Below are 22777 nucleotides of genomic sequence, written 5' to 3' on the forward strand. Positions count from 1 at the left end.
AGGACTGATATTAAAGGTCAAAAGCCAGAACTAGACACCGGAATGTTGGCAGAGGGTTTTGTTTTTCCAATATCTGTGCTCGTATTACCAAAGACAGTGTGTTGCTGATCTACTGCTGACCTGCTTTGACCACAACAGGATCTCACTGTGTCACTGCAACACACTATTGATATTAGATAAGGTTACACTGAACAGCCTGTCCCACAAAACAGACTGCGCAGGGAAATTCATATCTGCCCAACACGGACCTGAGATCAACAGAACATCATGTATCAGATTAATATACAAATACAGTCATCATAATATTTATACCCTTGAAAATGCCTTTTCCACCCATTGTTTGTGAACAGATTGAGCATCGGCGAGGACTCTGGCAGAGGAGACCAGCGACGAGCCGCTGTGAGTAATTACTGCCCGTTTAAATCATCACTGATTATCTGATTACACGCAGGAATTAATGTGGAGATAAATTCACTGTGTGCATCTGTCAGCTGCTCATTAACTCAACATCAATCACATCTGTACAACAGGACAAATCACCTACACACCTGCTTAAAGCTGCAGGGTGACATTTCTGAAAATGAATGATTGTTTTCAAACTGGTAGCTCAACCTCTTCTTTTGGCCACATCACCTTTAAGTACAGATTTATTTTTACTAGAGATGCACCGATCAACCGGCCAGGTACCGGAATCAGCCAATTTTCCACATGATCGGCCCGGACCGGTGACTGGCCACCGTCTCACGTCTTTCCGATTCCGAGCCTGTCCATTTTGTTGCCAGCTGCGCAGGCAATAACGTCACAGCCCGCAAGTTTTACACTCACACCAAAACCGCACACACCACTGATCTATATAAGTGGCGCGCACATAAAGCCTTCTGTCAAACAGCTTGTGATCTCAAGTACCAAAATGAGTGGCTTACTGCGCTTAAATGGTCAAATACACACAAAATTGTAAAATAAATGCCCATCTTGTTGTATCTTATTCAGTTAAACACAGTCAGTTTTGTAACGTAAATAGCTGACAAAGATAACGCAAGTTGTTTATCAGTATATCGGATCCGTGCACAAACTCTTAAAGTGACAGCAGTCTAATATTCCTGCTGCTGTCTGTCATGTTAATCAAAGAACAAAAGACAAAGAAAATCACTCTCTGCTCTGGAATAAATAACTTTTGTAACTTTAATTGTAAGCATTAATCTGTATTTAATTTTTACAATGAATACCATCCAGTGTTATTTTAAATTTGATTACTTTAATTTCTGTAGTATTTCTTACCTGAATATACTGTTGGACCCACCTGAAAAACTTTATTTCATATCTCTCTTTATTCTATTGCATTTATTTGTGCTGTTGTTTGCAATTTGTTTATTTGTTATTTTTTTATTACTAACTTTTTACTTGTTTTTTTTTTTTTTTATGAAAATAAAATTTTGCATTTAAGAAATTTAGATTTTTGTTTGTATATGCTGTCAATCATAGTTCTTAGAAAGAAAATCGGAATTGGCAAAAATCGGTATCGGCAGGTCACATTTATAAATAATAAATAAATAAATAAAAAACGGAAAAGCGGAATCGGCCAAGAAAATTGCAATAGGTGCATCTCTAATTTTTACTTAATTTTTGGCCATTTGGCCAGTCATATTGTACAGGACACTGACTCGCTCCTTTATCTGAAAGCTCACAGCACTATGACTTGTATAGTTCCCATGACAGCGGTTTTTCCATTACTCGCATCCAAGAAAACAGCAAACAGTCTTCAAGATGTTGATTATTCTGAATATTAAAGGTAACACGAAGTAAACATTCTCTACATATTAACAGCATTGCAGAATCACAGTTTGTTTTCTTTCTTTTCCCTAAAAATGAAACATTTCAGGATCACAGACAAGCAACAAAGTAGTGACGCTATTAACCTAATTTTTATTTATTTATTTATTTTCTGGCAGAATTAATTTGGATAGCTAGTTTTTCATCAGAACTGGTCAAAAAAAGTGATTCACCAATTAACCCAGAAGTCCCCGCACATCCATTTTTTCATAGATAAACTTATTTAATTTAGTATAGTTTATTTAGTCAGCAACTTTTCACTTTTACCATTGTTTTCACTGTTATACGGTAGGGGGCGCTATTACGCATCTCCTTAAAGAGTACAGAATCTTCTAGTGTTGTCAAAAGTACCGACTGCGATACCAAGTCGGTACTGAAATTTTAAAAATATGATGCTTTGAGCGCTGTTAAGCGGATTTGTAAACACCTCTGATTGGCCATTGTGTTCACGCACTCATCAAATATGTCTGTGATTGGCTACAATAATCAATGTACGGGAGCGTTTGAAAGCATGCGGAAGTGTTTGAATTTGAAAGCATTTTGACAGCGGGAGCATTTGAAAGCAAGCATCTATCAACGGGCTGATTGACGCCTGCTTTCAAATGCTCCCGTGTGTATCTGTGTAAGCGCTTGGTGAAGAGTACGTCATTGGTTGCCTGTTGCTAAGCGTCTGGCTGTAACATTTCTAACACTGCATTGGTTCACATTGTACAAGTTTGGCACCACAATGCGGGGTTAACACCGCAAAAGTGGTGCTAACCCTGCTCCGGAACTTTTCGCACTGACTTAAAACATTTCAACATTAAAAGTTTAAATAGGCCTTAGGCATATATTAAATATAAATCTGCCCACTTAGCTTAAAATGTAATTAACTACTTTTTATTAGTCACCTGTAGAGTAGATGACTTATTTAAAATGGGGAGCTTAGCTTAGGCTATAGTTGGGCTATAGGAAATATTGCTGCTGTCATTGTACTGACTGTACTTTAACATCATCCTGCCCAGGGACTGCAGATGCAAATTACCTTTATAGCTAACTCTGGCAAAAAAACAAACCAACTAAACATTCTGAAAACAGCAAAAACAAGTTAACTAAGAATTACACGCGGAGTCAGTGTGGTGCACAAGACCATGATGGCAATGAGGGATCATATTCCACAGTAGGATTCATATTCATAAATACTGTAACTGTACTCTTCACCCCAGTAGCACATATGGTTGAGACAGAGGTCATCCAATGGCAAAACTCATGAAATCTCATCACAGTTGACTCTCATTACAGACTGCAGTCTGATGAAGAGCAGACAAACACAGAGGCATGCTGGGTAATTGCATTCCTGTATCTCACCCTCTCCTCCAGGCCGGTCTCTTCTCCGGGTGTCTCTTTACCATCAGGAAGTTCTCTGCAGACAGGCAGCGCTTTCTTCAGCGCTGGCTCACGGTTCAGGGTGGTGTAGCCCACATGCTCGTAGATGGGGTTGATGGTCATTTTAGATATGTATTCGGCTGCTTTGGTCTCAATATACAGCGTGATCAGACCGTCCGTCACCAGGTCGTGGATCGACTCAAAGCGTTTCTCCCCCACAAAATGCTTCCCATCGTAAAAGAGACGGAAATTTCGGGTCTGATTCCCAAAGCTGAAAGAGAGAAAGAGGAAATGAGTGTGTGTTGGACTCGAGCGCTGTAACACACAGCTGTGAGAAGATCCAGAGAGAAATGATGAATGAACATGGACACACACACACACACACACATACTGAACATCTCTGGTTGTATCATCTTCCTGTACTTGGGCTTGTTGTAGTTATGAGGGCAAAGAGCTCATATGTTGATCAATATGAAGACCGGATACTCTTCTTCCACACACATACACACATCATAGCCCAGTTTACTTTACACCGACACACATTTAAACGTCTATTATTGTATTTTTATCCTAAACTTTAACTATAGGTGTTTGCAACAAACACTGCTAATTCCACCCATCGATATTTATTGCATCCTCTCCCTCTCACTGACCTGTGGAATAGAACAGGCTGATGTTGAGATGTCTATTTGTACATGACCTCTGTTTTATTGTTTTATTGTCTAATTTTTCTCGAACATCTTTGTCTAATCTTCTGCCAGAACTAGACTCCCATACGGCCGAATAAATATGGATATTTTTCTGACACAAATGCATCGCTTCACTTCAGAAGTCCTTTTTTAACCCCCTGGAGTCGTATGGATTACTTTTATGATGGATGGATGTGCTTTTTGGGGCTTCAAAATCTTGAGCCCCATTCACTACCATTATAAACACCTAGGATGGATTGAGGGTGAGTAAATCATGGGATAATTTTCATTTTTGGGACCCTTTAAGGCCCCAATATACTCACAGTTGGGGTGCAACGATACATTGTTATATCTTGATAGAGTTAGTTTTATCCAAGGCTTAGCTTACTGTATTTATAAAGTATAATTCACCCAAATATGTAAAATCATGTACTAACCCTCATGTTGTTTCAAACCTGTAAGATTTTTGTTCATCTTCTAAACACAAATGAAGATTTTATGAAACATTTTAGGATTTTATGAGAGATTTCTGTCCCCCCCATTTAAAGTCCATTCCTCTAAAACTTAAAAGATCCAAAAAAATGTCAAAGGCATATTAAAAAGAATAAATCGAGTGGTCTAATCCAAGTCTTCTGAGGAGACATGATGGCTTTATATGATGAACAGTACAACGCACATACTGTAGTAAACACGGGTGTTCAAATGTATGTGTGTGCTTGACACGCGAAAACGGCATGAGGATGAGTAAATGAAGAATTTAAATTTAAATTTTTGGATGAACTAATAAAGTTTGGGAATAGTAATTTTGACACACTTTGATTACATCTGTCATTGATCGTCTGAAGTGACTCTTCTCAAAGTGAAAGTGCAAACATCATTTAAACCTGCACTCCTCGAAGTGAAAGCATAATTTAACTCACCATATCAAGTTTTTAGTTGTGGTAGTATGATGATTCAAAGAGTGATGGTTAGATGGTTTATTCTTATCATGTAAGTGTATAATCTGCGCGGGGGACTTGTGAAAGAGACTCAACGAATGCCTGCGCTGCTAGTGTACTGCATTAGAAAAAAAATTTAAGTTTACAGAGTTTCAGTAACAGTACTACATTTAACTACTATATTTAATGTTGAATATAATGTATAATAATGCAATGGGACAATATTTGTGGGTCCAGATAATGCCAAATGTCTGATTTTACCAGTAAAAAAGGGCTTACATTATTTATATGTATAGTATAATTATGTATTTTCAGGTTCAGAATCATGAATATTTATTCTGGTGTCACCACTGTTTTACTGCTTTAAGAAGTTGTCTCTTAGGTTTCAGCTATCCTAATTCTAATTTCATGTTAAAATTCACTTTTATTGTGCAGTGAGATACCTAGTCAAATCTTAAAATCTTGTAAATTCTTTATTAAGTTGTATGTACAACAAAGTTATTGAAAATTGTAAAAAAATTTTTTTTTTGGAAATAAATCTGTTATTTGAATTTCAAGTTCATTTTTTAATTTTGTTCAAAATATTGTGATACCTAGAAGCGTGGCACTGTGCTCATTTACACATGTGCAGCTCATGAAAGTGTTGCAGAGCAGCTTGGTTTATTTAAAATGCCAATCAAGGAATTAACATACGACTTTAACCCTCTGAAAAACACATGCATCATTTATAACGTCAACAATACAAGAATACACCAATTCAAGTGCAAAATAGCCAAGTATAAGTGATTGGAATAAACTACTCTTTTGGGTTTAAAGTGACACACACACGTATCTCAAATATGTTCGTGCACACACCATAACAGCCAAAAATGTCATTCATTGATACTTACTGTAAGATAATCAGACAACACTAAAAACAACATTAAGATTGTCTTAGAAAATGAATATTTGTATTTTCATATTAGTTAAATATTTGTATCAAACAGTATTAGAAAACTGCAGGTCAATCTATTGTAACATGATCAGAGATGGTAATGCTGTTATGAGCCACTGGACAGGACAGCTGAGCTGCTGAGGTTTTATAATGCCTGTGCTTCCTGTTTGAGTTCCCAGAGACACACACACACACACACCCAAAATCAGATGCACACAGGCGAATCTGAAAACAGTTACAGATACTCACAACAAGGAGCTTATATCAGAAACACACACAGTTAGAGATTGTATGGCTTCTTGACTCACATATGGAAACAGACGCACCACACTCACAGATACACACACAAACATATGCACAAAGGCTAATGTCGTTAAAGCCTGATGGCAATAGAGCTCTTTGATGGTAAAGCTTTTGCGCACAGGACACAACAGATGCTTTCTCTGAGGAATCACATGCCTGAGGAAGAGCAGATGAGAGAGACTGAGAAACAGAGAGCGAGAGAGAGAGAGAGAGAGAGAGAGCGAGAGAGTTTGGACCAGAAACCAGCCGTGTGCAGCGTGTAGCAGTGTGTGTCCGTCTGCTCAAGTGAGCAGATTAAAGGGATTATCTCTAGACTTTTTGTGTCTAGGGCGCGCACGCACACACACACATACACACACACACACACACACACACACACACTTTGTTTCACTATATTAGTGAGGACATTGCATAGACTTCCATTGATTTTTATATCAGGTAAAGATATTTTCTATGGCTTAACCCAACCCCTACCCCTAAACCTACCCATCACAGAAACATGTGTGATTTATAAGCCTTTTGAACTAATGAGGACCAGTAATATGTCCTCACTAGTTGAGCTGTGGAATATAGGTCTAATTGTTGAAAAAGATCTAAAAAGGTCTAAAAGATGAATCATTATGCTGATGTGAACTATTTTGCATCAATGCATAAAAACAAAAGAATCGATTTTTTAAAAATGTAAATAAATTGGCCTACCATACATATTAATGTACAGTTTTATTACAGGTTAAATAAAGAACTCTTATTGTATAAAATACTGTAAAACTTATGTATGTCCTTCGGAAGCAAAACACTTCTATGATTGAACATGCTGAATCGGTTTTTGGCTCTTGGAATGTCTGAGAATTGATGTACTGTAATCGGGTGATTGTCCGTGTTTGTTGGCATCTGTTGGTGCAGCGTGAATTGGCTTTAATGGTCAGTGAGAGGTTTGGAAAGTGAGAATGTCCTAAAAACTTTCAAAAAACAAACTTGGAAAAACTAAAAAGTGAAGAAAAAAAAAAACTAAATTATACCCATTTTAGTGTTAGAAACCTTGACTAATATTACACAAAAGTGTAAAATAATGGCACTTTTATGACTCTGAATAGCAAAAAGCAGCCAAAATAAACACACATCATGCTAATCCGATTAAGAGACATTAGTGTCTTCAAGGACAGATTTCCATACGCAAAATAATGTTGAACGGATTTGTGAGAAACACTCAGCACAATTTAGGCTTATTGGAGCAGAACAGAAACATTTCTTAAACCCATATTCCCTTCAAAAATGTCCTCTGGGCCGTTCTACATCCGAACAAATCTGTGTGTGTGTGTGAGTGTGTGTGTGTGTGTGTGCGTGTGTGTTCTGCTAATACACATCAAGACTGATTATTGAACTACACTGACTGATCACACATCAGCCAGAGCTAAAATAAAACAAACAGGCCAAGACTAGGTCAAGACACAGAAGCTAGACAGGAGAAAGAGTGAAAATCTGGGTTAGAGACGAATGGGTTGGTCAAAGGTCAAAGTTGAAGGTTGATGTACCGTAGAGCTAAAGTGTATGTGCCTGGCTGTCTCTGGCTCTCTCGGATCAGATAACTTCCTTCAGCCACACTGAGCAGTTGGTCGGCTTCCTCTCTGGAGATCATCCCATGATACCTTCACCGCAAACCAATCAGACAGAGAATATTAATAAAATAGCACATTAGAGCTCAAATCAAAGTTTGCTTTTAAACAAGAAGAATACACTACTGTTCAAAAGTTTGGGGTCAGTACATTTTTTAAATAAATTAATATTTTATTCAGTAAGGATGCATTAAATTGATCATAAGTGCATTTATAATGTTACAAAGACTTTTGTTCTTTTGAACTTTCTATTCATCAAAGAATCCTAAAAAAAAACATGGATCAGTTCAACAGTGATGATACAAAATGTTTCTTGAACATCAAATCATCATATCAGAATGATTTCTGAAGGATCTTGTGACACTGAAGACTGGAGTAATGATGCTGAAAATTCAGCTTTGCCATTGCAGGAATAAATTACAGTCTAAAATATATTAACATAGAAATACTGTTTTTACTATATTTTTAATCAAATAAACTCCGCTTTGGTGAGCATGTGACTTTCTTTCAAAAACATTAAAAGAATCATATCAACCCCAAACTTATTAACAGCAATGTATGTACTGGCATACTTTCAGTCCAATCCTTTCACAGAGAAAAGGACTGTGGCTGTATAGAAAAAAAAAAAAAAAAAAAACAATCAAAAAAAAAAAAAAACAATGGCATATCTACACAAATGCATACTTCAAAAATCTATTGTAAATACTAATAGTATACCACCAAAAACACTTCTGACGAACTATTTTCAAAATACTATGATTTTAAAATATGTACTATTAAAGTGATTTCTGAGAAACACTGTTGATATTTGAAATCAACCCAAACAAACACGCCCCTCCCTTCATTGCTCCGCCCCCAAAATGCACAAACACGCAATGTAAGAGTGGATTTATCATAGCTGACGTGAAGCAAAATAATGCTTCACAAAAAATAAAGTGAAGATGACGAACGAATGTCAAGGAAGAAAAAAAAAACCGAAGAAGAGTATATACAAGCGAGAGTTGGTTCTAAGTCACCAGCAGCACAGCAGCTCCAGACAAACAATAATACTTAAAACTGTCCTTTTACTACAGCTAACATTACAACAACAGCATATCTTGGTTCTGTGAAACAGCAACACCAATGTAACTCACGTCTGGAGCAGAAACAAGACAAACTCTGCATCTATTTTCAGGCCTTCCTGCTCTCTCCAGCTCTGGAAAGCTTTTCTAATATTAATAGATTTTCTATTTTTTAATGTCTCTCAGCCATCTCTCTTTCTACAGTATTTCTTAAAATCTTGCTCACTCTCTCTCCTCCCTCATCATGAGTGGACACACCCCCTACTGCTGATTGGCTACAAGTGTGTTGCGCTGCTCAGTCCGATCCACTTTCAACAGCGTTTCTCAGAAATCGCTTACTGCACCTTTAAATAGGATATGAATAGCACATACATTCAAGTATGCAACTGTGGATTCATGTACAGTAGAATCTGAACTGGTTCAGTAATGCATGTAATGAAACTCACTCTCGTCCGTAGTACTTGGGCCGATTTTCCACCTGCAAAGACAGAGATAATATTATTAAAAGTTAATATCAAAATCAAAATACTTCATTATTACCCAGGAACACACATAGACTTGGAGAACAGTATTAAGAGAGACTTGATAAAGAGATTTCTATCATTTGAAATATTGTGGTATATAGGGAAGATACCTCTCTTAGGAACAGTGTGCATAAAAAGGGGCCATCTTGCTCCACTACTGGGGTAAGTTAACCCCCTTCCTGGGGCAAAAGCCCTCTAGGGTAAACTTATCCCAGCCTCTTTTGTAGAATATGTAAAATACAGCTGATACCATTTTTAATAATTTATGTCTATGGAAAAGGTGCCATGAATGTAAAATACTAAATCCAATATTCTATGTAAATTTATGCATTTAGACAATTTAATTGAATAATTCACAGGCAACTTAAATAAAGAAACTGCAGTCAAAACTTAAACTTATTCTATGAATTATACTTATTTAATGTATTTCATTTGTTTTTAATGGGATGTCATAATAGCAAGAGAGTACGAATTCTGCTCAGATGGGCTGTGGGTTAATTAGGAGATCTTTGAAATTTGTGTATAATTCAAGTAACCATTAAAGGGTTAGTTCACCCAAAAATGAAGATTCTGTCATTAATTACTCACCCTCACGTCATTCCACACCCGTAAGACCTTCGTTCATCTTCAGAACACAAATTAAGATATTTTTGATAAAATCTGATGGCTCAGTGAGGCCTCCATTGCCAGCAAGATCGTTTCCTTTTTCAATGCCCAGAAAGCTACTAAAAATATATTTAAAACAGTTCATGTGACTACAGTGGTTCAACCTTAATATTATAAAGCGACTAGAATACTTTTTGTGTGCCAAAAAAAAAAAAAAAAAAAAAAAAAAAATAGCGACTTTATTCAACAATATCTAGTGATGGGCGATTTCAAAAGAATCATTTGTTTCGAATCAGTGGTTCGGAGCGCGTATCAAACTGCCAAAATCATGTGAACTATTGAAGTTTCGAAACACTTATGATGTAACGAAGCCTAATTTACTGAAATCACGTGATTTTGGTGCTCAGAACCACTGATTCGAAACAAAAGATTCGAAAAGCTTCAAAGCTTCATGAAGCAGTGTTTTGAAATCGCCCATCACTAGATATTGTTGAATAAAGTCGCTATTTTGCTTTTTTTGGCGCACAAAAAGTATTCTCGTCGCTTCATAACATTAAGGTTGAACCACTGTAGTCACATGAACTGTTTTAAATATGTCTTTAGTAGCTTTCTGAGCACTGAAAAAGGAAATGATCTTGCTGGCAATGCAGGCCTCACTGAGCCATCGGATTTCATTAAAAATATCTTAATTTGTGTTCCGAAGATGAACGAAGGTCTTACAGGTGTGGAACGACATGAGGGTGAATAATTAAAGACAGAATTTTCATTTTTGGGTGAACTAACCATTTAATTAAATGAATGAAAACATCAGCAACATCACGCCACTGAGGACCTTCTGTCCCAATTCTGAGGTTGACGGGGTCATTTTACTGACTTACTCCAAGGGTCTCTGAATGACTGTGAACCATGAATCCCTCATTAACAAACAGACATAAAAATTTTAATATCCAACATAAAAAAAAAAAAATATATATATATAAAAAATATTTGACAGAATGCCACGACTGGCCAATTAAAATCAATTACTACAGACAGCTGTGTAATAAACGCTGCTAATCTATATTTTACTCAGGTTAATTTAGTAATAAATAAATACACAATTAAGATTTATTTATTTTCAACCAATATATGTTCTTTCAAATATATACATATGCATTTTATGCTCATTACTGTGAAATCTGTCAGAACATACTGCTTTACTCATGATTGTAATTTTAATGGTAAAAGACTATGCATTTTGCAGCAAAATTGAATGTAGTTTTTGGAAGTAAAAATATCTTATTCCATTGATTTCTTTTTTTTTTTTTTTTTTTGTCTTTTTTCTTATCATGTACATCAGGGTATTATGTTACATCTCATGTTGTTAAACTAATGTTTATTGCAGTATTTTAGTGTCATGTATATTTTCAATAAATGTCCGTTGGTGACATTTAACCCTTGATCCAACAACTGCAGCTAAAATCAGCAGAATGAAGCCAAAACACAAATAAATTACCATAACACCCTCCCTACTGATTAACCTTGAGCTTCCAGAGACAGAATCGAAAGCACACAGCATCCACATCATCCCTTCCCCCAGTCTCACTCTTACAGGAAACACAAACACAGGGCAGAAGAACAGTGTTGTGTGTGTGAGGAGGCTCACAAGGCTGCCTCCTGTCTGAGTAAATATATGTGAACTTTTAACAATGACATGAGAAAAACAAAAAGGTCCTACACAATGCGAAAGTCAGAATACGAGAAACATAACACTCCTGAAATATATCCATCCAAGAGGAATAAACCAACCAATTCAGCTTTAAAATGTAATGAAACACAACACGCAGACAATGAGAAGTGTCAGTCAGTGAATGACTGAATGTTTCTGGGTAAATGGGACGTGGGATGGAATAACATTGTTTCCTGATGAGAATAAAGGCAGAAAAGTGTTTTGTAAAGCAAGGTTGTGTGTTTATGTGTGTGTGAAGCGGGTTGTAGGTGAGATGACCGACAGGGTAATAAAACCAGCTAATGATGGGAATCAGCAACACTATAGAGCTAATCAATCACTGAAAGCCAGAGTTCAACAGTCAAAGGGCCTGTGTTTGTGTGCGTGCTGAGTGTGCAGTATTTTCTGCGTGAAGAATGAGCGCGTCTGATTTCAGTCTGGGTTTCTCCACCAGCATCCTTAAATGCTAATATCAGCAATGACCAGGTGACATTGGAAAAATGAGCCAATTGTTTCACACATTTTCACCTCATTTCTCACATCATTTATAATGTTAATTTTATTACATTTGTGTCTTTCCCATTTTAGAAATCAGGTGGGGGAGGGAGCATCAAAATTGGCCCCATTTACTTGAATAAATGTTCCCGCTCGTAATGTGCACAATTCATCAGTTCATAGATAGATTTTTTTTTCATAACTCTTTTTGAAAATAACTACAATAAGTACATTTACATTTGCAGTTATGTTAAAGCTACAGCTGTTTTTCCACATAGGCGAGCATCCTTGCAGAACAAAAGCATTAAAAAAAACATCTACTGACATCAAACTTTTGAAAATTATTGTAGGTCACTAAATCCGCATAAAAAAAAAACATGTTTGCATGTACATGATATTTGCTTCTTTTTGCTAAATTGCTGGAATAAAGTTCTCCTCGTGATGTCAGTCAACAAACGGCTCAATGACTGCACATAAAGCTGGGGTAAAGCTAGAAGAAAGGGTTTAGCCAATGAAAAATTACACACATTAGCTTTTAAACACATTACAAATGTTCTGGGTTTTAAGCGTGCAAGTATTTTTTGTGCAAAAGTTAGAAAAAGAATGCCTTCACAAATGCCTTGACTGTATAGGTAAGGTTACACACATTGCGATGAATCTCCTCTAAGAGAGAATTACTCGAGACTCTCTCACACAGGGAATGAAGGCTGGGTTCTTCCGTCACACATGAATACACGTTCTTGATAACTCCAAAGAAAACCCCTCATATCAGATCTAACTGCTTTGATATCATGTACTGTGTGAGACGAGTGGGTCGTTGGTCTGTAGGACAGACAGGTCGTGGCTTCAGTCCTAATGAACAGAAATCTCTGCAGGAACACAGATCAGCACTGAGACGACACACTGAGCTCCTGAAGCACAACACAATTCATTTACAGAGCTACACACAGCTTAGGTCATCCTCATAGCCTTTTCAATCTACATCAGAGCTAAAACAGATGCCTCACAAAATGCCTTAAAAATGAATGGAGTATGTTGCGAGCAGAAAAAACGTGACTGATGCTCCATACAGATTTTCAAGGTTGCAAATTATTTTACAGTAAAAACTGTTGTCAGAATTCCTCAGAACAATTGAGGTTTAAAACATTTCTTCTAACTAGCATACTAATTACTGTATGAATTAGACAACGCGTTCATTCAAGCAATCAGGCCAGGGGGATAATTAAAAAAAACAAAAAAAACACTAATATTAGTAACAGTAAGGTCACTGATTAATCATGATAAATCTATGAAGCCTCAATGAGGATTGAGCCGAAGCTTGCCGCAATACATAATTCAATTACGGCAAGAAAGGACAAACACGCTCTGCGGTGCTAATGAAATCTGATAATGTGGTGAAATCAACCCCTTAACGCTCTTACATGGAGGGTAGTCTGTGGTTCTGATTCGCATATCAAGAAAATTTCATGTAATGTAAACATTTTCTTCACTAATAAACTGCCAGAGATAAAACTAAAAGTAAAATGGGTTCCTTTTTTGTGATTTATTTTACTTTTTGCCACTTTATTATGTACACCTTGCTAGTACAGGGTTGGACCCCCTTTTGCCTTCAGAACTGACTTAGATCTTCATGGCATTGATTCAACAAGGTGCTAGAAATATTCCTCAGAGATTTTGCTCCATATTGACATGAAAGCATCACACAGTTGCCGCAGATTTGTTGGCTGCACATCCATGATGCGAATCTCCCATTCCACTACATCCCAAAGCTGCTCTATTGGATTGAGATCTGGAGACTGTGGAGGTCATTTGAGTACAGTGAACTCATTGATTATGTTTACATGGACAGCATTAATCTAATTATTGACCTTATTCTGAATAAGACATATTCTGATTAAGGTGTTTACATGAGTTGCTTTTAGAATATTCCTTTCATGTTCCCATTTTACATGTTATAGAACATAGATCAATTAATGGCACACGTCATTACGTCCCCATGCCATGCCGTCCAATGTTCCCTCCAGAAGTTCATGTATCAACATACAGTTTGTCTTCGTTATGGTACCATATACAGTTTTGGTTGTTTCATTTTTAATTTTACAAAAGCTTCAAGTGCAGATAAATATTTGTCATGCTATACGTGCAAATAGATGACGGCGGATACAAATTCTCCAGCAACAGGCCTCCTCTGTACTTTCATCCGGCAACATTTCGTTCATGCCACCGCGACAAACTCCGAGGTACTGGATGAGAGATGAGATGAGGTGAGAGGAATTTGATTTGTGCCTTCTTGCTTGAAGCCGTGTGTGTATGTGTTCTGTCGCAAAATGCGGCGAAAAACTCCCACATGGCGTTAATAGTGTGATTAAGGTGTGTACACGTCTATATTGCACTTCGATAATGCGACTAAAATAGGAATACTCCACATGTCTTAATTCAATTTGTGTTTACTTAGAGTATGACTTTAGCCAGATTAAGGTAATCAGAAATCGCTGTTTACATGGTAGTTTCTTAATCAGAGTATTCTCTTAATCAGGTTAATATTGGAATATTGTTGTCCATGTAAACATACTGAGTGTCATGTTCAAGAAAGTTTGAGTTTGAGATAATTTGAGCTCGGTGACATGGTGTGTTATCCTGCTGGAAGTAGCCATCAGAAGATGGTACACTGTGGTCATAAAGGGGTGGACATGGTCAGCAACAATACTCAGGTAGGCTGTGGTGTTTAAACTATGCTCAATTTGTACTAAGAGGCCAAAAGTGTGTTAAGAAAATATATAACACACCATTACACCAGCAGCAGCCTGAACCATTGACGCAAGGCAGAATGGATCCATGCTTTCATGTTGTTTATGCCAAATTCCGACCATCTGAATGTTGCAGCAAAAATCGAGACTCATCAGACCAGGCAACGTTTCTCCAATCTTCTATTGTCCAGTTTTAGTGACCCGTGTGAATTGTAGCCTCAGTTTGCTGTTCTCAGCTGACAGGAGCATCACCGGTGTGTCTTCTTCTGCTGGAGCTCATCTGCTTCAATGATGGACGTGTTGTGTGTTCAGAGATGCTCTCCTGCAGACCTCAGTTGAGACGAATGTTTCTGAGTTACTGTTACCTTTCTATCAGCTGAACCAGTCTGGTCATTCTCCTCTGACATCAACAAGGCATTTTCACCCACATAACTGCCATTCTCTGGATATTTTTTCTTTTTCAGACCATTCTCTGTAAACCCTAGTGATGGTTGTAAGTGAAAATCCCAGTAGATCAGCAGTTTCTGAAATACTCAGACCAGCCCGTCTGGCACCAACAACCACTTTCAAAGTCATTTAAATCACCTTTCTTCCCCGTTCTGATGCTCAGTTTGAACTTCAGCAGACCATCTTCACTAATGCATTGGGTTGCTGCCATGAAAATTAGAACTGTTTTATATATATATATATATAATTTTAAAAATCCTGGTAACTATGAACTCCTGGGTCATAAATAATTATCTTGTTCCTATAATTTTAGGAGAAAACCTTCACAGATATCACCATTTTGTATTAGCTGAACACTTAACATGGAAAAACTACAAACAAAAGTGGGCAAGGTAAAAGATATTATGACCTAGATTACAATGAGTACAAGTTATGGGTTTAAAATTAGGTAGGCCACTAGGGTCACCACTTATGTCTAATGTAAAATCAGAGTCCTGAAGCAAAAGCACTATCTGTCTTCAAGACTCTTGATAAAAGCAAAGCCGAATGCTTTTGAAGTGTCCAGTGAGTTGTGTGCTGTGCTCTGGACAGTGTTGCGTGTGTGTGTGTGTGTGTGTGTGTTTGAGGACTCTGATCACTGATTTGCATGTTCTGAATGCCCCAAAAAAAAATTTGTGGGGCCTTTTGAAGGGGATTAAACAGGGTTAAACCTCTTGCCACAATAACCCTCCTCCCTGCACAGGACTGATGCGCTTTACAGGAGCAGATAATGGCCAGCAGCCCAAAGCAAGGACCAGCCCAGAACGAATCCTTAAGAAGCCCTTGAGATAAACATGAAGAGCAGTGTGCATCTGTTTAATGTTAATCCACCATTAATTAAGAAGACGTCCAGTCAGCTGAGGCGGGCCGAGGAGGGGGGATGGGTGTAAAATACCTGCTGAATTGTGCTAACAGCAGGAGACACCGACCCACCGTCAGCAGATCAACATCTTATTAAAACTCCTTCCAAACACTTGCGCACGTCTGCGGCTTTAAGAGTCACTACAGCATATGGCATTCTGGCAGGAGCATATTCTTTATGATCGACAAGAACATCAAAATATATAAAACACAGTCACACTGAAACTCCATACAATATTAATGTTAGCACTCATAAAGGATTGTTTCTAATGTTTTGCCTGTTTTTAACCAAACATAGAAAAGCTCAGACTAAGAAAAAAAAAGTCAAGTCAGTAGAAGAGCAGAAAATATAAGAGTGAATCTTACGAAACCTGTCAAGAAATATCCAGGTAATATTTCATCGCAAAATTAAAAGGAAGAAATAAGAAATTTTGCTTCAAGAAATTAAGCCTATGTTTGTATGTTTGATTGTTTTTTTAATTTTCATCCATGCAATAAATAAATAAGAAAAATAAAATTTTAAACCTTCGTGGTATTCGTTATGCTGCCCATAATTTATGATGATTTAAATAAAAAAAAAAAAAAAAAAAAAAAAAAAAAAAATATATATATATATATATATATATATATATATAAAAAAAATCATTGTACTACAGTATTTTTTACTGGGGATTAATGTGTTTAATTTGAAAATGTCAAAATGCAAAAAAGGCCTAATAAACCTGAATTCTGAATTCTAAATGAATGAATAAATAGTATTCAAACTATCACTGCATTTGTTATTCTATAAATGTAAAACAAAATCATTGTACTACTGTATTTTTACTGGGGATGAATGTGTTTTATGTGTCATAAAAATAAGCAAAAGAAAACAACAACAACAACAACAACAAAAAAAACACTTAGGCTTCAATTTCTTTAGGCAAAAAATAAGAAAAATTAAGTACAAATTATTGTTCTTTTCATTTTGCAGTAACTCGCTCTTTTTTTTAACTTAATTCTGAATTAATAAATACATAAATAAATATATATATAAAAAATTAACCATCATGGTATTTGTTGTGCCAATTATAATTTCTGCTGATTTAAATAATTAAAGAAAAAATAATTGTGCCACAGTAATTGTTACTGGGGATAAATGTGTTTAATTTTCATAAAAATAACATCATAATGCAAAAAAAAAAAAAAAAAAAAAAAAAAATTCATTTTAATTTTCAATTAACTTGTTTTTCATTTTAGGGAGAAAAACTTGTTTTTCTGAGTTACATTGACAAAGGCAGAATTGATTAGATAATTCTCTGTTCCAGTACAGGCCTAATTAAGATCAATTCTTAATTAAAAAATTAAAATGGGTAAATAAAATAACCCTCATATTATGAATACAAATATGATTACGAACATATTAAAAGTTCCTAATATTATCATTAAAGAATCTTCCAAACAGCAGCTAATAGTGACCATCAGATTTCATAATTAATGTTCATCTGTTAGGAAGGTGTTCATAAAACCCTGCAGACTCTGATGGGGCAGGGCGGGCAATGAGTTTAAATGTTTCACCCCATCTCTAAACGCAGCACTGGACCCGAGGCAAACACAAGATTATCATGATACAGATGAATAATTCAACAGCAGTATCTCGCTCCTTAATTACTGCCACTAATATCTGCCTGACTAATGGAGCAGCGCTGCTTCTCTTCTGTGTTTATATTGCATCTCGCCTCTGGAGGTTACTAGAAGTCTAGACCATCGTGCAATTAAGACATGCATTTGTAATTCAATGAAGATGGGTGACCTAAATAATATTCCGGATGATCCCAAAACATATACTATGCACAGAAATATCAACAAACTATATGAACTGAGTATTGTTACTGAACAAACAGCACAGGGCATGGGTCAACAGAAGTATACTGATTAGAGTAGCCAATCCTGAAATACTAAGCTAGCTAGTTACAGTTTTGTAGAAGTCATGAATATGTCCTCCTCCAGGGGGCGCTTGGAGGCTCACAAACCCGAATTCAAGTTGTTTTTTGAACATTTGTATGCTTAAAAGTCTTACATTTATGCACTCATTAAAACCTATTAAATTTTAGAGAGCCTATTTATGTTACATTGCAATTCTAGCCGCTGATATCTACCCACCTCAGATGTGCACGTGACTCTGCGTGGATGCGGCGCCTCCTGCTGGAGCTGGTACACTATTACAACAAAACAGAACACACATTTCAAAAGGGAAATATACTTATATTGTACTACATGCATAAAAATAAAATTAATTATAAAATGCAAGTGTTTTGAAAATCATGCCTATATAAATGCACATTTCTATGTTATATGGCTTCTTTTTCTTGCAAGATTCAGTTGAAATAACTTTTCATTAGCTGTACTCTCCAGATAAAACAGGCTGATTCTACTAGAATGTTCACTTTTGAAATGTTATTGCTAAGAAATCGCTACAGTTTTGCACTTTTATATGTCGCTGTATTAAAAAGTATACACTTACAATAGGATTTCCACACAGGAGGTCTGTACTCATCATTATCTGAGAGAAATAAGAGACATGATTATTCAATTAAACAAATGCAAACGCATGAAAACGTTACATTTAAAAGAAATGCTAGTAGAATTTATGTTTACATCTTTATTCAAGGAATTAAAAGTAATCTCTGAGTGCTGGTCTTATGAAAAACATTGCACATGTACTGTAACAAGAATGAAATAGCAGAATTCCCCAACAGAGTCATTTCAGCAACAGTGATTTATTAGTGATGAGGCACAGGAGATGAGTATGTGTAAGCCAAAGCAAAGATTTCACTAGATTTCACATGAGCCTCACATGTCTGTGTTGGTGGTGTGAGACTGCCGTCTGCTGGACAACAGTAGGATTTGCAGGTTTTAAAATTATTTTTGTTAAGGATCTTTTTTTTTTTTTACTAAAAAAAAAAAAAAATGTTTATACTATTAAATAGTAATAGTAATACTAATAAATAGTACTATTCTATTCCTTTTATTTGACAACACAAGACAAAATAAATATATTATATATTATATTACATTATATTATATATTATATTATACTGTATATGTTATATTATATTATATTGGTCAAAAGTTCAGAATAAATAAATTTTTTTAAAAGCCTCTTATGCTCACTAAGCCTGCATTTATTTGTTAAATATTGTTACATTAAATATTATTACAATTTAAACATAAATGCTTTCTATTTGAATTGATTTTATTATGTAATTTATTCCTGTTGAAAAACTGAATTTTCAGCATCATTACAGTCTTCAGTGTCACATGATCCTTCAGAAATCATTCTAATATGATGATTTGATGCTCAAGAAACATTTATGATTATTATCAATGTTGAAAACGGTTGTGCTGCTCAATTTTTGTGGAAATCATGATACATCATCATTCAAATGTTTAGGGGAATTAAAAAAATAATACTTTTATTCAGCAAGGACATGTTAAATTGATCAAAAGTGACAGTAAAGACATTTATAATGTTACAAACAATTTATATTTTAAATAAATGCTGTTCTCTTGAACTTTCTCTTCATCAAAGAATCCTGAAACAAAAATGTATCACGGTTTCCACACAAATATTTAGCAGCACAACTGTTTTGAACATTGATAATAATCAGAAATGTTTCTTAAGCAGCAAATCATCATATTAGAATGATTTCTGAAGGATCATGTGACACTGAAGACTGGAGTAATGATGCTGAAAATTCAGCTTTGATCACAGGAATAAATTACATTTTACAATATATCCACGTAGAAAACGGCTATATTAAATTGTAATAATATTTCACAATATTACAGTTTTACTGTATTTTTCATCATATAAACGCAGCCTTGATAAGCAGAAGAGGCACTTCTTTTGACTAAAACTATTGGAAATGTGATAGGCTACAATAAACATAACAATTAAACATCTTTTTTTATTACTACAACAAAATTATTTTGCACAGGATACAATTTTATTGGCGTTTCTGAATGAATTTGCTGTTAAGCTGACAGCAAGACGTTGATGCTTCTTCCAAGTGTTCATTATAGGATTAATGAATACTAGCAGGAAAACCCTGTCGAAATACCTTGCAGTAAGCACTTCATGAACAATAGAGCACAGGAGAGGGAGAGGCCCTTCACATCACTACTGACTGACTTAAAAAAAAAAAAACCTGGCCCCGCTCCACAATAATACTGCGGTCGTCCTGCTCATTACACAAACTCACTCTCTCGGAGGAAAGACCCTCTGACAGTTTCCTCTTCCTTTCGCAGAAACATCCAAAATAGAAAAGAAACCTTTCTATTATGTTATTCACAAAGGGTACTTCCAATTTGAAGCATTTGAAAACATTCAAAGCATCCAGAAAAAGAGCAGTACAAATCCTGAGTGTTTAATACAATGATGGAGAAGAGTTTATATATCTTCTTCTAACAGCCACACACTAGACCTCCCTTACTACTGATAATCTGTGTGTATGATTCAGCATTACATATTAATAGAAAATGGTTGTTTCCTCATCCAAAGATAAGAACATACATATTTCTTCATGTCGTCAACAAGTGTTTGAGGCCATATGCTGATAGGCTATATATTTGATATATGTCCATGAGCTTGTTTTGAATCAACTCCAGGTTTAATTTATTTCAGCATACAAGTGTGCAGTTTTTCATTCATTTGAATCACCTTTGAAATGGTCCTGCTGTGTGACATTATTTTTGATAAAATGTTTAAATAGCCTTTTCCATAGTCTCATAATGAATATGAGCATCGTGCGTATTAGTTATAGATGAATAATCAAAATATAGTTTAAAATATTTAAGATGGAGTCTCACAGAACATGTCAGCATGCGTGTCACCGTTCTGGTTCAATCATTTTTACCTGTTGCTATATGAAGGACGACAGGTGTGACTGCTTCAACAAAGCAAATGCTGACGATGAAGACAAACAAAAGAGAAGAGTAACCTGATCTACTTGAATAACATCAGAACAATGACAGACTGCAGGATGAAGTCAAACTTATTTTGACCACATGATCTCATTGTGTTCATCTACACGCAATGCAAACACTGATGGTCAGAGTGACTATTGTTACTTTCCACTGCTAAAATGATACAATGTATCATGTTATGAAGCGCAGTGTTAATATCACACGCCCAAAGGAACTGGAGCTCTCTGTCAAATCTATGTTTGTCTTCACACACATTACATACAGCGATCTGTCGTCATACAAACTTACAATAAAAGCAATCAAATGTGATCGACTCACCGAACACATGGATGGCCATTGCAGTCAGTGATCCAGATGGACAAAGGTTTAAACACACACACAATTTGCCTTATATCTTCACATCCACAATTATTCCATAAGGAATGAGGCTGATTATATGACTTATATTCTGAAGGCGGAGGGTTTTGATGAATTGTCCAATGTAGGAATCCTGCATAAGCGATGTTACAAGCTGTTGCCGAGCTAAACTTTGATTCCCACCGAGTCCAACAGCAGCGACTGAACACCGAGCACTGGAAAATGCATGTGCGGTATGATGAGAGATGATCGGGTATGAGCTGTAGATCCTGACCGGCAGCTGTAATGAGCGCTGTGTGTTTGATGCAGGTCTGTAGCTCTGATTCACTCCTCACATCCCAACACTGAAGTCGCCATCTTGTGAGACCACATGACCTGATCCACACACGCGCGCGCTCTTCCTCAGGGACTGCAGCCTCCTCATGGCGCGTTACCATGGAGACCCCCTCTATGTGACGACATGATGCTGTGCATGTGTTCATAAGAACGCGTTATAATATAATACTTCTATGCATCTAAAACTTTGTCTGTAACGAATTCATGTTCACACGATATGTTTTACATAAAGAGATGGAATAGATCTCATAGTGTCTTCGAACACTGTACAAAAAGGATAAGCCCATTCATGAATATATTATTATAAGATATTATTAAGATTGTCATTACCGATTTCCCATTATCAAATCACTTTGTCAAAGTCTACGTGCAATGACGTGAAAATATAACGTGTGTTGTGGTCTGCAAAATTGTTCTATAGAGAGAAAATTCGCAATATTACAGTTTTAAATAACTGTTGAAGTGTCCTTTCAAAGAAGATTATTTACATTTTCTGCTGATGTATGGCTGATATGGCTCTTGAATTCACAAACACGTGATTGGATTCGATTCTAAAGGCACGTTTACACAATAATGACATACTAAAAACTGAAGAGTTTTTCCTTTGTGTTTTTCACATACAGACGATAATATTTTCAAAACGATCCCCGTTCACACTTCTCTACGCATCCGCGAAATCGATTAAAACGTATTCTGCTACCAGGCCAGTAGTTGGCGATGTCACTTTGTAAACAGTGCCTATAGACTGAATATGTAATACGCATGCGCATGATGCCACCGTTTTCACAAATTCATGTTTTTATAGTTTACACAGAGACGATAATGGTATCGTTTAAAAAAACAAAAAAAAACAAAACAAAAAAAAAACAGCACTTTGAAACCTGTTTTCAAAAGTTTGCTTTTTTTCAGGCCCACAAAATGCCAGTGTCGTGTAAATGAATGGCCAAAATGCATTA

At 36.1% G+C, this 22777-nt stretch overlaps 1 protein-coding gene across 1 annotated transcript in view; it reads right to left on the reverse strand.

Moving 5' to 3' along the window:
• Positions 1-21913, reverse strand: part of chn1 (chimerin 1) — a 61580-nt gene extending 39667 nt beyond the window's left edge. Inside the window, exons 1-6 of the mRNA XM_051906027.1 lie at positions 21447-21913; positions 18664-18702; positions 18303-18358; positions 9180-9211; positions 7592-7705; positions 3178-3466 (exon numbers count right to left, since the gene is read on the reverse strand). Coding sequence (XP_051761987.1) covers positions 3178-3466; positions 7592-7705; positions 9180-9211; positions 18303-18358; positions 18664-18702; positions 21447-21465 — 549 coding nt within the window. The 5' untranslated portion in view covers positions 21466-21913. The remainder of the gene's footprint in view (positions 1-3177; positions 3467-7591; positions 7706-9179; positions 9212-18302; positions 18359-18663; positions 18703-21446) is intronic.
• Positions 21914-22777: the final 864 nt, after the last annotated feature.

Source organism: Ctenopharyngodon idella, chromosome 9 (assembly GCF_019924925.1).
Source record: "Ctenopharyngodon idella isolate HZGC_01 chromosome 9, HZGC01, whole genome shotgun sequence".
Classification (NCBI taxonomy): domain Eukaryota; kingdom Metazoa; phylum Chordata; class Actinopteri; order Cypriniformes; family Xenocyprididae; genus Ctenopharyngodon; species Ctenopharyngodon idella.